Source organism: Clinocottus analis, unplaced genomic scaffold (assembly GCF_023055335.1).
Source record: "Clinocottus analis isolate CAN_PGR_092001 unplaced genomic scaffold, fCliAna1.0.p SCAF_17, whole genome shotgun sequence".
NCBI lineage: Eukaryota > Metazoa > Chordata > Actinopteri > Perciformes > Cottidae > Clinocottus > Clinocottus analis.
Window position 1 is genome coordinate 1,688,916 of NW_027175898.1, and position 16,714 is coordinate 1,705,629.

A 16,714-nucleotide genomic window follows, 5' to 3' on the forward strand; every position below is an offset into this window, starting at 1 on the left:
AATTCTGCAGACATCGCCCGTCTCCCCGACACGACCGTATCCCCGCGACTATACGTCAAAGCGACGCGGCTCGCATCAAAAGGTGGATGCATGCAGAAATTCAATGTAGTCATCTGCAGTATTCTTTTGTTTTATCTCTGTTGGAGAATCAGTGAGAACAGACCCCCCCCCCCCCTCCCGATGTGTGTCTTTGTTATTCTTGTACCCATTCAGTCCTTCTAGCATACATACACTGCATCACTTCTGATGAACCTGACCATCTTTCCCCCGATCTATGGAAGCGTAAAAATGTTACAGCCCTGTGATGACATTTGAAAAAGTAATAACACTTTATTCCATCTTTGTGAACACTTTTCCCCAGGGTAAAAAAAAACTAAAAGAGAAGAAAATATATTCATAATACGCCATAAGAGCCTTTGTATAGATGCCCCGAGAGTGAGGGAGACGATCTGGAGCTCCAACTCCTCAGTCTGATCTGAATAGTTTTCTCTACTGTGTTTAGAAGGTGGAGGAAAAGGTTTATGGCTCGTATCCATTTCCTTCATTCATTTTTTTCTGTTTTAATCCGTGGATTTTCTTTGTTTGTTGTGGTAATACTCACATTGGCCCCATGAGATGCCCCCTCTACATCTTAAATAGGATTAAAAAAAAACATTTATATTTTCTTCCAGGTTTCCAGGAACATGCAAACACCAATAATGTGTATGTGTGAGTGTGGAAAAAAATCCTCACTCACCTGGGAGAAAACATGAACGTCTTTCATCCTGGTTAGAACATATGATGCTGATGCACTTCTTCAGCCCTTTGTGGCCAAAAATGAGTTTGACAACAGCACCTAATGCATCTTTTCACCGGTTCTTAAAGATGAAAAGAAAAAACATGAGCAAAAAAAACTTTACTTCGAAGAATGATCTTGGCAAAACATTTTTTTTTATCTCCCAAGTGTTTCCTCAATTTAAAAGAAAAGCAGTTTTGTCAGATTATTCAGGCAAAACCTTTTTTATCTCTTCTTCAGGAGAGAAAACATTTTAGTTCAGATTCTGTGTTCAGTGTTTTTCCTCTCACTTTCCTCTCGGGGCCTCCTGCCGGCGTCGTCACCTTGTATGATACAGAACCTGCGTGACATAAATATGTAGGCCGCGTCGTCTTGGTCATGTCGTCATGACAGACATGGCATTGAAGTGACTTTATTGCCCGAATGACACTCTGACACGTTCATAAAGACTGAGTGATGTCCATGTCGGCTTTCATAAAACAGTAATGACACCGTGATGTCGGCCTCATTCACGCCTCATTAAATAAATTGTTTCAGGTTGAATCCATTTGTAAGCGGCTAAACTGGACGGATGGCAAGCGGCTAGGAATGACAGCTCGGGTCGCAAAGAAAAAAAAAAGCCACCAAGTGACACGCGCTAATGCGTCTGCGGTGTCATCATCGCCGGCTTCTTGATTCACGTCGTGAGCGGCGAGCAGGCGATGTGACTTTGGATCCCCGCGCTCGGCACCGAGAGGCAGCGACTGGTTTATGTAACGAGGAGGATGACTCCTAATGCCACGCGACATTTACCCGGTGACCGAAAAACAGCTCGAGAAGCTTTTAGTTTGCGTGGTTGTAAAAACCTGTTTTTAATGCTCGAACATCCAAATGAAATGGCGTTAATAGCGTTATATTGGATCTTTGAAACCTGTCGACCTTTATGTGGGATTACACAAAACATTTAAAAAGCCAGTGACTTTGATAAAGGAAACATTTCTCCTGCTTTATTTCCTCAGGAATACCTGCTTTATGATCTCTGCTCAGGACACTTTCACTTCCATTATCTGGATGAGGCCATTTCCAAAAAGCACACTGTTATCAGCCCACTCACAGATCCTTACCCGTGATGGGCACTCAGTGGCTCGGGATGAAAAGGAACATGAAGCAAACTTCAGCTGGAAATTCTGAAACTCACACCGGCATTTTTGCCGTCAACTAAAGCTTAAAGACTGTCTCCAGTTACCAGCTTTCAGAAGCTCCTCCATTCGCAGTTTAACAACAGATCTTTGATCAACACATCGAGGAGGTGCGCCTTATTTTAATCAATACAAACACACACTTCTATCATTTGAAGAAGTGGAAGAAGCACTCTTTAATAATCCACATTATTTGATATATTCATGTAGCAGGTAGTGGCAGTGTTGTCACTTCAGCTCCTTGCTAGGATCCAGTGACATATATATGTATACCTATATATATCTATATAGATATATAGATATATAGATATATAGATATCTATATATATATATATATATATATATATATATATATATATATATATATATAGATATATATATATATATATATATATATATATATGTACATATATATATATATATATATATATATATATATATATATATATATATATATATATATACACACACACTGTATGTATGTTTATGTGTGTGCAGATGTAGGTATACATTTTGTATATATGTGTATACATGTGTGTGTGTGTGTGTGTGTGTGTGTGTGTGTGTGTGTGTGTGTGTGTGTGTGTGTGTGTGTGTGTGTGTGTCACAGCCCTGGTATCTAGAAGTGAAGAGGTTAAAAGTCTCCTGAAAGTGAAGAATTCAATCAAAATATGTGCCTTTGGTCAAGTAGTGGGTGGTTTGATATTTGTTCTTCCTAAGCTGGAGGTGACTTTCCTTTTTTCCGCCGGTTACTTAAGCAAACATAAACAGGGAGGCCTTGTTTGCAGATCGAGGTGTGTGCACCTTCTCATTAGGACGCAAAGGTATGAAAATGCGTCCGTTCCATTTCCGGATGTGTCGACGCACCGGAAATGCTTCCCGAGGCTCGCGACGCTCCGTGAAGTGATTTTAAGTTCATCGGCAGCTCTCATCCCCCCTTGAAACACATCATGTCACCACCTCAGCGTTCTCATTTCCCCTCAGACTCTCTTTACTTTGTGCTTTTTCCATTTTCAGCTTCCGTTTCTAGAGTCACTCCACCGCACATCAACCCTAATTTTCAGCAACACATTGAGTCCTGTGGGTCATTAGCCCCCACTCCCTCCCTCCTCTGAATGTCTCTCTCCTCTCAACCTCTTCGCCCTCACCCCTCACTGTCTCTCATCTCCTTGATTCCTCCCCTGTCCTCTTTCTCCTTGGCAGCTTGCCTGCCGGGGTTCACTTCATTCTCTCCTCTCTGGACCACCTGCCGGGCCTGACCACTCATTACTTGTCCTCCCCTCCCCTCCCATCCTTTCCTCCTTATCATCTTCTCCTCTCCTGGCCTGATGTATTCTCTCTCTCCTGTCTCTCCCCAGGACACTTTCTCAATGGCAGCTACTGCTCTTTTGAAGAGGGCGAGTGCGGCTGGCAGTCCTCAGCGGGCCGCGGCCTCTCCTGGAGAAGACTGCAGTCTCCAGCCAAGTCCACCGGGCAGAGCTGCCCGTCGTCAGGTGGCGCACACGGAGTCTCTCGTGATCGGATCGATGGATGTCATGTGCATGCTCTTCGAAATGGCTTCGCAGGGGTGTTGTTGACTCATTAAAGTGGGCAAATTTAGGAAATTTAGCGATTGCATAGTTGAGTCTCAACAGCTCGCCAATGAGTAAAGACGGGTGGTCTCGCTCGTAGCGCCGTGCGCCCGGCAGCTAACGGGATCCCAACGGGTGTAGAAGATGCGGAGGGTCGGACCCTCGAGTCGGTTCATCGTCAGTGAGGTGTCTCCGTATGAGAATCTAAAGTCTCGGTTTGCTGAGGCTTCTTTTAACTCTCAGCTACTTACACAAGTCTCAGAGGTAGATGAGGTTATTTTCTTGCACAGTAGTTTTCGATTAATCTTTGGACAGCCCCTTCGGTTGTGTCACTTAGGCTATGCATCAAAGTAGAGCGATGGGAGGACCTGCGATACCATTTCAAAACTTGCACTTGCATAACTTTGTATAAATTTCCGATCCAGACAGTTTGGAAACTGACATGTTTTAATGTGTGTGTGTGTGTGTGTGTGTGTGTGTTGAAGGTGCTACATTCAGTGTGGAAGGGGGCCAGTCCAAAGGCCAGCGGGGCTCGGCCATACTGAGGAGCCCTCTGTTCCCGCCTCCCCTGAGAAACTCCCCGTGCACGGTGAGCCACGTACACTGAGTATTCTACCTGGAAAAGTTATCCTCTCTTTTGTTTGTGCCCCCCTCCCCCTCCTCCCCCCCATCCCATCCCTCCCACACACTGTTGCGAGGCACATGCGCCGCGTTAAATGATAACGGGCCAGATTCACCACTCTGATTATTAGCACCTCGGCCTCGGCGCTGTGAATGTTCCCGTCCTGTCATTTTCTGCACCTCTGCACCGGCTGGAGGCAGCGTGTTTTTCGGGTTGTCCATTCTCGTGAACTCGATATCTCTGGAACGCCTGGAGGGGACTTTCTTCAAATTGGGAGTAAACATCCACCTTGACTCAAGGATGAACTGATTCGGATTTGGTTGCCAAAGGTCACAGTGACTTCGTAAATCACATTTTTTTGGCCATGACTCAGGAATAAGTCTGCTTTTTAGGACAATGTCCCACAAAAGTCTCATAGGTGATTACATTTTGGACATACATGTATGTAAACTGCATTGTAACCGGTCAGTTGAGGTGCATAACACCAAATTACTGATATTGTTGATGACATTGCAGATATGTTATTGCGTTTGTAAGTGTCATCAACATTGTGTTAGTTAGTCAGGCTTGCTGAGAGCAGGCAGACACGAGTAATGAGTTCTTAATCTTTAAAGACTGCAAAGATGCAGATTATCTCCCTTCCTCATCAGTCTGTATGTAAGAAGTGAACGTAGTCATCGTGACGTCACACATTGGTTTGTGCACTGCTGTTTGAAAGCCTCAACTTTAGCGAGTTGGCCGTCGCCATCTTGGCTCTTTGCAACCGCTGGACAGAAGCTAGCGGCAGCTTTTCAAATCCGTGACGGGCTCAGCTCCTCACCGCGTTGTTTGACTCACTGACGGCTCAACCAGATGTCTTCTCACTATTATTACCTTTTTAAAAATAATGGTAATAATAGTGCCAAACAGCATCAAACTAGTTTTGCTTGACACATGCAGTGTCTTTGTTCACCAAAACATAGACTACCAACATAGATTAGGTTTAATTATGCACCAACATTTTTTGGGAGGGATATCTAAAGTTTGTTACATTAATAATAAGTTTATAAGGTTACAGCCATTAGTTAAGTACACTGAGATAAGTCCACATTGACTTAGAGTCTCCGGCGGGAGGTTCAGCTGTCTTCTGGGTGAAAGTCCTGTGTTTGTTCGACCCGTCCAACCTCCCCTCAGACCTTCCTCGCTCTTTACTGAGACACTCACCAAGCGTCAGTATTGGGGGGGTGAGAACAGGTTATCTTATCTTATTTCCCATTTTTGTATACCTTCTTATCGTATGTCATATCTCATCTTATATTCTTTTTTTTTTTTTAATATATGATCTTCGCTTTATTTTTTTCTCAGTCATGTTTTAAGCACATTGAGTCTCCCTCCGCCTGTCTCATGAGGCTGATCGGCTCGGCCTCACCTCAACAGAGACTGTCCAATACCTCGGCAAGCAGCCACAACACAAGCTTTAGATTACTTTGTGTGCTCCACTGGTCACCAGGAAATACACATAGCCGCTGGCTCTCTTCAATTTGTCACTTGACCGTACAACAATACAAACTAAAAGATCATTATCACATTGGAAAAGCGCCATGGGCTATTATGCAAACAATTTAATATTCTTCTTGCCGGTGACCGTTTCCGTTGAGCAGTTCATTAATTGACTGACTTAATTATTTGATATGTTAATAGCTCTCAGCTCAGAAATCAAATGTCAGTGTGCCGAGACAGCAGGTAAACAGATCCTAACCGGCAGAGAGGTCGAACTCATTAATCACAGATTGAATCTGCTGACCTAGTTGTGAAAATAATCAGAATCCATGCATTATTTAGCTCGTGGCGCTCACAGTGCACGTCTCCGGGGTGATTGGTTGTGTGCTTGAACCTTTGATTGATGCTGTTGCATCTCGAATTTAGTTTATGTTATTTTGATCTAGCTCAGCTCAGCAACCTTTTGGCCCTCTGCATGTGTACTTTGCATATTGAGAGTTGTGGCAGGGGGTTGCTTGGGGATGACACAAGCAGACACAGAGGTGGGGAGGCGATGGGGAAAAGTCAAGAGGTCAGAAAAGGAGATAATGGGAGGGACTGAGAGGGAATGCGTTTAGTCTGCACAAGAGAAGCAAGCAAAAGGAACTGGCCGCAAGGAAGATAGCAAAAAAGAAGAAGAAAAAAAACCCCTGCCTCCCAGCTCCTCAGGCGCGCGGCCAAAGATTAGCCATGATTCCAGATTAACACTAAATCCTTCTCTCTACACTGAACCGGCGCTGTTCATTTTAGCCTGTCCGCTCTTGGACAACTATGTTGAGGATATTAGTTTTGGGTATTAGCTTGCAGACCACTTTCATGTCGTGCCCGACGTGCACTGTGCAGCGCCGCTAATCTTGATCTTTAAACGGCCACCATGTGGCCCGGCGGTGGACGATAAGGACGGCAACCTGCTGTCGGACGAGCACAATGCGAGCGCTCAACATGAAAGCCCCCAAATGCAGTTGTCCGGGCGCAGCGTCGTCTCTATGTGTGCTTTTCATCAGGCTTAAGCCAGCATCTGTTCCACTTGAATGGTGAAAGCAAGAATTATGTTCTTGGCGTGACGGAAATGCTGCAGAGGGACATGGTCACAACCCATTGCTTGTTAGCGGGCTTTAGATTTCAGACTTCCTTTTACTATTTAATTCCTTCTACGGCCCGGTTGTCGTGTAATTCGAGGCAGGTTTACACCGACCGTATCCCTCCTGGAAACGGCCAAATGAGATTGATTTGTGCCAAAGCATGCAGGAGAAGCAATAGATAGCAAAATACCCTGAATCATGATCCTGCCTGAATTTTATTAATCTTAGAATAATTAGCTGAACAGATGGCAGTTGCTGATTGCGCTCGACGCAGTTTCAAGTGCATCCCTTCCTTGAGCCGCAACCCAGTACACGGCTGAGTCAAAAACATATTTAGGAAGTTGCTATTTCATTTGCTCTCTTGATTTGTCAGCATGTATCTCAGGAATCCCCATCCGCTCGGTCACCTTTGCTCACTTCAACTTCCCACCTTACCCCCGACAGGTGCGGTTCTGGCTGTGCTCCGGTGGCTTGCAGAGGGGGTCGCTGTCCCTGTGGATAGCCGAGAACGCCACCGGCCCCGAGGAGCAGCGCAGACTGTGGCGTTCAGCCGGCGAGCTCAAATCTGGAAAGGGCTGGAAAGCCGTCGTTGTTCCCCTCTACGGCCTGTCGGACTGGTACGGCGAGCACGCGGCTGTTTCAGCACGGAACAGGCGGTTTGATTACGATGGAGCTGCATGTTTGGCCTGTATGAAGCTGGCACTCAAGAAGAAAGGGATCTAGCTCTCATCCCCGACAGACCACCTACACACTCAAACAAATACTTAGGAGCTCGGAAAGGAAGTCATAAGAAACAGAAGCAAGAAGCTCTTCTTTTTCTATCCACCTCCGTTCAGACATTTACATTTTCCGGGAAACAGTACCTCTCCGCTCTGCAGAGTTAATGAATCCCCCGTAGGCTTATGCCTTGCGCCCTGTGTACAGTTGTACAAAATAGACCCCTTTCTTTTTGCTCCGCTTGTCTGTGATAAGCAGAGGAGAAATCAATACAGAAGGCTCTAACCACCCTCCTCGCCTCCCAATTAGCCATGGCCCCAATTTCCCCTCAAACGAGAAAGAAATTAAAACAAAATGGAGTAAAGCAATATAAAAAGAATGTTAAAAAGAGAAACCCCAGATGATTTCATCTGCTCGCCTGACTGGGGGTTTCTTGGCTATTCGAGCTGGGATAATCCTGCTCCCCTGAGAGTGATTAATTTTTGATTCCTGGGTTATGTAGTCAGCTGTGCTTGTGCTGTTAATTAGAATGTCATGTCCTCAACCATCGGGCGAACCTGCCAGTCTTTGCGCCGTGACCTTTGTGGAGCTTAAATAGAATCAGAAATACAGCCTGCAGTGCAGACAAAAGTCAGGACAGAACTGACAGCGTGCCGCGTGGACTCTCACAGTGATTACGAGGGTCTGCCAACAGGTTTGTGAAACACAGCATGGACTTATTAAATGTTAATATTCCCAGATGCAAACCTCTTATCGGTATGACCGATAGTATTAGAGACGAATGACTTTGGATAATATTTACAGTAAAACAGACACAGACAACCACTTCCTGTGAATGTCATTGTCTGAAGAAAAAAAAACTGTAAAAAGAATCAATCAGACGAAATTATGAGGAACTGACATTTGGAAAATACGTGTTTTCTTGCCCGAAAGTTTCATGTACATGGGAAGATCCACACCAATCTCATGTCTGTAGGCTAAATTATAATACGGGTGGATCAAATCAAGCATTCTGATTGGTTGAGAGTCGGGCCTAACGACACTTGTGAACAGTACATTATTGACGATGCAGTACTGCCTCTCGTCCCTTATTGCTTCATTTGAAACTGGTGTGAGCAGCCAGTTAGCTTAGCTTAGCATAAGGAGCGGAGAAGGGGGGCGAAATGGCGAATTGCTGTTTTTATCCTTTGATTTTTGTCCGGCTAATCATGTAAATTGTAACATGTTAATTATTGAATCGGTAGGTGGATTTTGTTATCTTTGGAAAGAAACCCTCCTCCCTTTCAGTGTTTTTCCTGCTCGCTCCAGCTTCCATTTCCCATACAGAGTCAACCCTCTCATCTAAGAAAGATAAAAAAGTATATTTCACAAAATGTCAAAAACATTTCCTTGAAAGGTTTTGGAAGTATAGGTCTCGCCATGCATGCCGACATTATTTTGTCCATAAACATATACCATTTAGAACAGAAAGACATCTTTCCTCCCAGAAGAAGTTGAACTGTTTTTCTGTATCTGCTAATAGAGCGAACAGCTCGTAATAATAAAGACCGAGCTGTCACAAGGAGTACAATGCACACCAAAAGGTCAAAGACATTTTTCCTAAAGTGCTATAAATTCTTCTTCACTTCCTTTTAGTCAGAGCCATCCAACCATTCACAGCTGGTGCGGTTGTTAAAACAGCTCTGTCCCTCTGTAGGTTTTGGCTGCAGTTCAGCGTTGGAGATGGACCTGGACCCGGTTCAGCCATCTCTATAGACAACCTCTCTTTCAGTATGGACTGCTTCTTGGCATGTGAGTACTATAAAAAAAAACGTAAAAAGCTTTTTTTTTTCTCACTTCATCAAATCTTGCTTGAGTTGGTGAATCCTTTGACTGCTCGATTGGCCATGACAAGCATAACGAGGGTAAAAGAAATGCATTGCTCTGAGAAGTGTAAACTCTTTTTATAGACTTCAGACAAACTTAAGTAAACATTCAAAGTGACCTAAGTAATTTAATTAGTAATCAAAACAGTCGTGCACTATGTTCATGTTGCGTAGAGATAAGATTTGACTGAGCGGCAGTTTTGTACTCACTGAGGCATTCATCAAGGACGCACTTAACATTGAAATTCCCTTGACGGCGCCATAATATAGTGCTCAGGATTTATTTTTGTGCAATTCTCAAAGAAAACTCTGAAAATAATATCTGAAAACCCTTGCAAGTCTACTACTCCCTTAGATAGGATATATTACCTAAATTAACTGCACTTTCGCTTTCACTGCATGTAATTGATCTAGGGTTCATATATATATATATATATATATATATATATATATATATATATATATATATATATATATACACACATATGTTTGTGTGTGTGTGTGTGTGTGTGGTTCTTTAAACACACTTTCTTTGAGAACTTTGAACTTTGATTTGTCCTGAAATATCAGGACAGTTCCAATCTGCCACCATGCAGCTTGCTGACTGATAAGAGCTAATGTTCAAACGTTGTACTGCCGACTTCTAAAGGTCAAGCCTCACGTCACCTTTGTGTTGTGATAGAGACGGTGTATCAGTATTAAAATAAAACAGGAGTGTGATGACAACCAAATCTGGAGTCTGGAATATGAAAGGTTAGGAGTTCAGTGCCTCCCTCCATCGCTGCCCACCTGGAAGAAACGGTTTGAGCTGTGACGGGAATAGTAAAGGGAACAGTGTTAAAGTGACGACAACCCGGATAAGAATTAGATTCAAGAGGCAAAGGCTTCTGATGCATTGCATGGTATAAGAAGGTATTGGTATGGTGGCCATACTGGGACAATTTAAGTAGCGACAGAAGAACTTTTCAACTTCTCCCCTTAGATTGTCTAAGTGGTGTTGTTGTTGTGGCGCTGTCGCAGAGACGCAGCGTTCATCTGATGTAAAAGAACACAGTAAGCGCGACATTCATTTCAGAACGAGTAAATAAAATGTATTTTCCGGGGAGATGGTACCTGTGGTGAGCAGGACTACATAATGAAAGCGAGGCTTACAGGAACCAAATCCAAGCGCAGACGCTGTCGTTATTTTACAGCCGTCACGTTGAGCAATCTACATTTCACATCATAATGGTAAAAGCCAAAAGGTGTATCTATTGTCACTAAAAGATTCAATGTTAAAAGCGGTTCAATTGTGATTTCTTCGAGCAATTTAGACACCAGTTTTCATTCAAATGTACAATAATTGAGGGTGTTTTTGTTGAATTCAGTCATTGATCACAGATATCACAACAAAACTGTCAGCGTGACTGTAAAATGCAATCAGATGACATGAGTTCATCGGCTGAATATTGATGTGAGAAGCTGCTGTTGGTCCAAACTGGAGCAGATCGTCCTCTCGCAGCGTTGGCTTATTGGGCCGAAGCCTCTTGATTGAAAGAAATGACATTCTCCAGGAGATATTTGCACACCAATTTGTGTTTTATGTCCTTCAGAGCGGCAGCGGCGCGGATATGGCAGCACTGAAGGATCATCTATCCACGCTTTGCTCACTTCCATTACCTTCAGCCACACTCGACGCAGCCACTTTTATTTATCGGCCATCAGTCAGGCCGGCCGATGGGAGATGCCGACGCTCGGCAAAAGGCGTTGTGATCACTGTGCGGGAATTAGCATGATGGATCCCTGAGCGCCATGACACGGCCCCAGTAATGTGTTGCAGTGGGAAAACATACTGTGAACACATTATGCAGAGGACCAGCCATCCGTGGCCGTCTCTTGGCCTTAGCGTGATTTATAGTTTGGCGAGCGCGTGCGTGCGATGATGCATCCGCTGCCCTTCAGGTGTTGTACCTGGTTGTCGGTTTTATCTTTTCATCTTCACCAGCATCAATAAATTAGTTTGTTGTGTTAGACGGCACAGGAAGTTCATCCTTTTGTCTCCGCCGTGCGCCATCGCTTCTTTCCCCCCTCAGCACTGAGCTGCCTCCGGCCCAACATCTCACCGTGAAACCTGCCCCCTCGGTCCCTGGGCCTTGACGTCAGCGGGATGTCAATGCAGCAACTCCCTTCAGAGATTTGGATGCAAAATAATTGGATTTTATCAAACTGTGTTTTACCGACACACAGCCACTCTCAATAGTTTCATCCTGGTACAATGACGATCCAGTTTTTCCTTTCCAATTATGTGCAGACGGGTTGGTTGGCTGTTATCTGTCGCTGCAACTCATGTAATACAACTAGTCAGATGTACCCATTTCATTAATTGCGCACTTGCACCTGTGGGTTTAGAGAAAACGCAGAGACACATCACGGACCAGTAACTGCAGATGCTCAACAGGCCTCAGTGTTTTTACAGCGATGACATTACAGCGGCGCTAATTAAAGGCTCCGCATTCAAATGGCGCTCTCTCCCAGGCTTACGGGACGCATTACGAATCTACGCAGGAGCAGTACAGGCAAGGTTACACAGGACGAGTCCAGAAGTACAGTGTGCTTCCTGTCATTTGATAAAAAAGTGCCAAAACATTTTAGACGTTAATTTTGCAGCCCATGAAGTAGAAGAATCCTGACTCATAGCGATAGCAATCTCTGGGCTGGCCTCTGGTGAGCGTCTGGCATCTTACGGCGTCCTGCTAATGACCAGTGACAGCCACGCCGCCTGTCGCCCTGCCCTCCGGTTCACTCCGCTCTGTGGTGGACCTGCTGAGTCGTCCTGCTGCAGCAGCATACCAATGCTCCGGCTCCGTGTCCCTCTATAGCCCTGCTGCCCCCCCCCCCCCTCGCCCCCCTCCTGCTCAGAATAACAATGCGGTAAGCCTTATTAGCGACTTTGTTGAAGATGTAAAAAGTTGCTGAACTTGCATACGTGCACATCTAAAAGGGTCATATGAACAGAGGGGCAGCGGCGCGCAGAAAGCAATCAAACGCGTCACGGCCACTCGTGTTTGATCCATCAGAAGTGCACATTAACTCTATCTGTATCAAACCTCCCAGGCAGCGGCGACTTAGACGGTGATATTTATTCGAGGATTACAGGGCGAGGGAATGAGCTATTGATTTTCTAGGTGGCAAATATTAAGTAAGCAATGCTGAGGGGGTGTTGTGTGGGTTTTTTTGTTTGTTTTTTTTCAAACTTTGAGGACAAAGTTACAAGATTTTGTTACTCATAGAAAGTTCCAGTCGAGACAGCACTTTAATGATATTTATCACCCAGAGGATTACAGGTGCAGTTTCAACTCGTGCACAAACAGCATTGATGTCAAGTCGTTTGCTCCGAGTTAAAGCAGGTTTCCTCTGACCAAATGGTGCGGCGCCAGACAGTTGCTTTCCAAACCTTTCAGCTGCTGAGGGAGCCCCCTGCCATATTGTCATAAACGGTGAGCCTGCAGCTTGAGGTGACGGGGGAGCCGGGCCGGAGATGAGGGAGTGTTTTTTTTTTTTTTTTCCGCGGTAAAATGATTACAGAGATAAAGATGAAAAGTCCTGCTTCTGTCCCCTGACACCGCCACACGATGGCGGGGAAGGCGGCAAACGACGCTTTGTTGCTGCAACCCGTCGGCTGGTCGCAATTAGGAAACTTGTCCGATTTCAGTTTGATATTCCGCTCATGCGGCTCCTGTCCGAGGCTTAGAAACACCACCTGCTCGACAGTGGGTTGTCCAGGCGTACTTGTGGCTTCCAAGAGCGAAGCGAGTAAAAGAAAACAGTCTCATGGAACTGTTCAATCATCCTTTGCTGCCTGGTTACCGTCCACGGGGAGCACAATGGAGAACAAACAAAGTGTGTGCTCTAGAAGACTGGCGAGTCTATAACCAGAAACCTTCTCCTCCATGCCTTAAGTATCCACACTGTGCACATAGAGTGTTCAATGAAAAGGCAATAAGGAAGCCCCCCCCCCCCCCCCCATTGGTGCTGATAGACTGAAGCATTGTGGCAGCATGACGGAAACAGCAGTCTTATTGTTCAAAAGTCGGCTTCTCTGGGTGGCGTATCCAGCTTTGATGCAAATAAAAAAGGTATAAATCAGAGCCAGGACGAGCAGAATAGCAGCGCGGTCAGGATCTGAACCAGTGCCCTTGTTTAGTGTCATAGCGTCGAACGCTGGCAGCACTATCAGCGCCGTGAACCGCAGTGGACCTTATCTGACTTCTCTGAAATCATCTCACATCTTCTGCCTGGCTCAACAAGGGTCACCGCGCAACAGAGCCGCAGAGGAGCTTTTTCTACAGCACATCACATCAGAGGAACGAGACGTTGGACAGAGCTCCTCAACAAAACGTGGCCTTTCTTTGGAAGACAAGTCACGGACCCGTTTATAGCAGCTCGGCTGAACATATCTGGGTTCTCAAAATAAGAGAGCCAAACGTTTGTCGAGTGGGGAATGAAGAGGTGTTCGAATTGTTGTGCACAAATGTTGAAGGAAACGGTGGATAATTCAAGTATAAAGACTGACGAAAATGATGCAGGACCAAATTGAGTTCAGTACTCTTCAGTTTTGTATCTTTTTTTTAAGTGTTTGTTACATTTTGGCTACACTTATAAGCTGAAATGATGCTACCTACATTGACAACCCCATACTAGGGTCTAGGTGAGGTCATCAGAGGGAGTTTCAATACTCTGTGTGGACATCTGCATACTGACGATTCCTCACGGCCGCTTTGCTACAAGAGGAAAATGGTGAATGGTAATGGACTGTACTTGTATTAAGCTTTTATAGTCTAGTTTCTAGACCACTCAAAGTGCTTCGACACTACTTGTCATCCTTCATCCATTCACACACACTGATGACCATCAGCTACCATCCAATGTGCCACCTGCTGATCAGGACTAACTAACATTCATGCACCATTTACACGCCGCAGGCGCAGCTTTGGGAGCAATTTGGGGTTAAGTGTCTTGCCCAAGGACACATAGACATGGACTAGTGGAGCAGAGCCGCAGAGCCGCTGATTGAAGGATGACTCTGCACTTCCAATGAGCCGCGGCCTGGACGTATATAACCCAGGCTTCATAATACCGATACGTATGAACGTTTCTCATCTTTAAGTTAAAGAAACGTATCATCATGCATTCATTCTTCTGTTTTTTTAAACGTTGAACCACGATGCCCTGAATAAGAATATAAACCAAATGGTGACATCTGTGCACCATTAAAGCAAATAGCCATTTTGTTTTGGGGCTTTTGTATTTTGTTCTGTACTGTGTTTGCGATCCTGTTGGACATTGATTTTTGTCATTTCAGCATTCCCTGTACTGGAAAAGAATTTAGCTGCGTCCAGCTGACAGGGTTGCATTGATTGTTCCTGCAGCCTGTGCAGTCCTTGATCAGATGTGGCAGCAGATTTCTGTAACACCATCCAGGCCAATCTTTTAAACCACTGATTGCCGTGCGTGGGTCGACTCAAAGAAACACATTCATCCGTTGAGTGATACAAGCATCACTCAACTCCTGCCCCGCCGCCTCTAAGGGACACAGGCTTTTCCACGTCAGCATCCAACCTTTATGGTAGTTGAAATGAGTCTCCACTCCTTTAATATCTTTCGAAAAAAAAAGACTGTTATATCTAATCAGCCAGCCGTTTGCCTGGAAGACTTAATTCTGGGTGAGAATCTGAGGTCGGAGAGGGAGGAGATCAAGGTACCGGGGAGCTTATGATCTCGGTCCTGGGAAATGCGGTGAGGCTGGAGGCTAGATAACACCCCGACTGAACGCGCTTACCCATCTACTGTAGCAACGGACGGGGAGGTGGAGAAGAGCTGGGTTTGATGCGTCCCGCTCCTTCTATAAAGCCATTGCCGGTGCAAATGAAAGATTGACCCCTGCTGGCGGTTCCTCATCTTCTGTGCCGGGGAGGGAGCCTGCAGCCACTGAGCTCCACAACGCCAACAGCAACAGGCGTCCATTGATGCGCATGACGGAGAGAAAGCACAGCCTTTTTTCACTAAGCGAATTCTGTTTCTTTCTTTCAGCCAACGGCGAGTTTCCACCTGTGGTCGCCAGCTCAACCAGGACGCCCTTCAGGTCGACCGTCAGTATCACGCCCCCGTCCATCAGAAGCCCCTCCATGTCCTTCCCCACCACAGATTACTGTAAGTTCAAACATCCACCCTCGAGGAGGGCACACTCCACGCGGACTGTTTCTCCTTCTGTGTCTATTTTTGTCTTTTTGATACCTTCACACACACACACACACACACACACACACACACACACACACACGTGTGTGCTCGCATGCATTAAAGATTCACAATTACTCTACACGTGCTGAGCCGGGCACCATACGTGAGCTGCAACAAAGTAAGTGTGCCCCCTGCTGGTCTGCAGCACGTCCACCATCTGAGTGAGTGCTGCAGAGATCTCCTTTGGCATTAAATGGAGCAGGACAGGCAGTTTTGAAGTCTAAAATCCTCCAATTTGTCTCCAGAGAATGTCAATGGAGCCACTTACACAGACTTGACATTTTCCACCTCGCAGTCGCTCTCTTCCCAGCTTCAAAAGGGTAAAGACAAGCAGAGATTCAATTTCTGTATTTATAGTCATAAGTTAGAGTTACTCTCATATCAAATCTGTTCTAAGACACATTTCCTCAGCTAGTAGCTTTGAAGTGCTAGAGGAAGGCAGTGTGACTGGACTTGGAGATATCATCCTCTACCATTTGAGAGTAACACTGTACATAAGCCCTCATGCCAACGTTGAATGAATGTCAACTCATTTTCAGTGACTTTGAGGACTTGTTTTCCCGTCCAAACAGATGGTTTGAGAGTGTCACACTCGAGGATTGTAATAGCATTCATCTCTTGTTTTTCTCTCCCAGGCGGCATAAAAGGCTTTTATGACATTCATACGCTGTTAAAGCCCAACAAATCGATTTTGTGGAGCTTGCCTTCCACTTGAAACTGGTTAGAGGAGTCACACTCGCACTTTAGGCCCTGGAAGACCCACTGCTTTGCATTGTCAAGTTGCCCTTGAAACACACGCCAATTTACCATAAGCCTAGAGACTATCGCTCCATTGTCTATTTTTCCAAAGCTTAATGCTAAGACGCCTTTTTACGACCGTGCATACTTGGAAATTGGTGTGGAGTGCCATGTTTGACTCTGGTGTTAGCTTCTTTGCGTGCAGTCTTTGCTCAAAAAATAAAGAGCCAACGGGTGACTCCACCGACTCCATCAGTTGTACGCCGACTGACAAATGTCCTCAAGTGATGTCGCCTGAGTCAGCGCCAGGCCATCCTGCTCCTCATAAGTGCATGAGGCTTACAGCCGCTATTAGCCGCCACGAGCGAA

General features: G+C 45.3%; 1 protein-coding gene across 1 annotated transcript in view; it reads left to right on the top strand.

Moving 5' to 3' along the window:
* Window positions 1-16,714, top strand: part of alk (ALK receptor tyrosine kinase) — a 333,954-nt gene that overhangs the window by 278,431 nt on the left and 38,809 nt on the right. Inside the window, exons 7-11 of the mRNA XM_068581094.1 lie at window positions 3,312-3,446; window positions 4,010-4,113; window positions 7,191-7,363; window positions 9,160-9,254; window positions 15,398-15,517. Coding sequence (XP_068437195.1) covers window positions 3,312-3,446; window positions 4,010-4,113; window positions 7,191-7,363; window positions 9,160-9,254; window positions 15,398-15,517 — 627 coding nt within the window. The remainder of the gene's footprint in view (window positions 1-3,311; window positions 3,447-4,009; window positions 4,114-7,190; window positions 7,364-9,159; window positions 9,255-15,397; window positions 15,518-16,714) is intronic.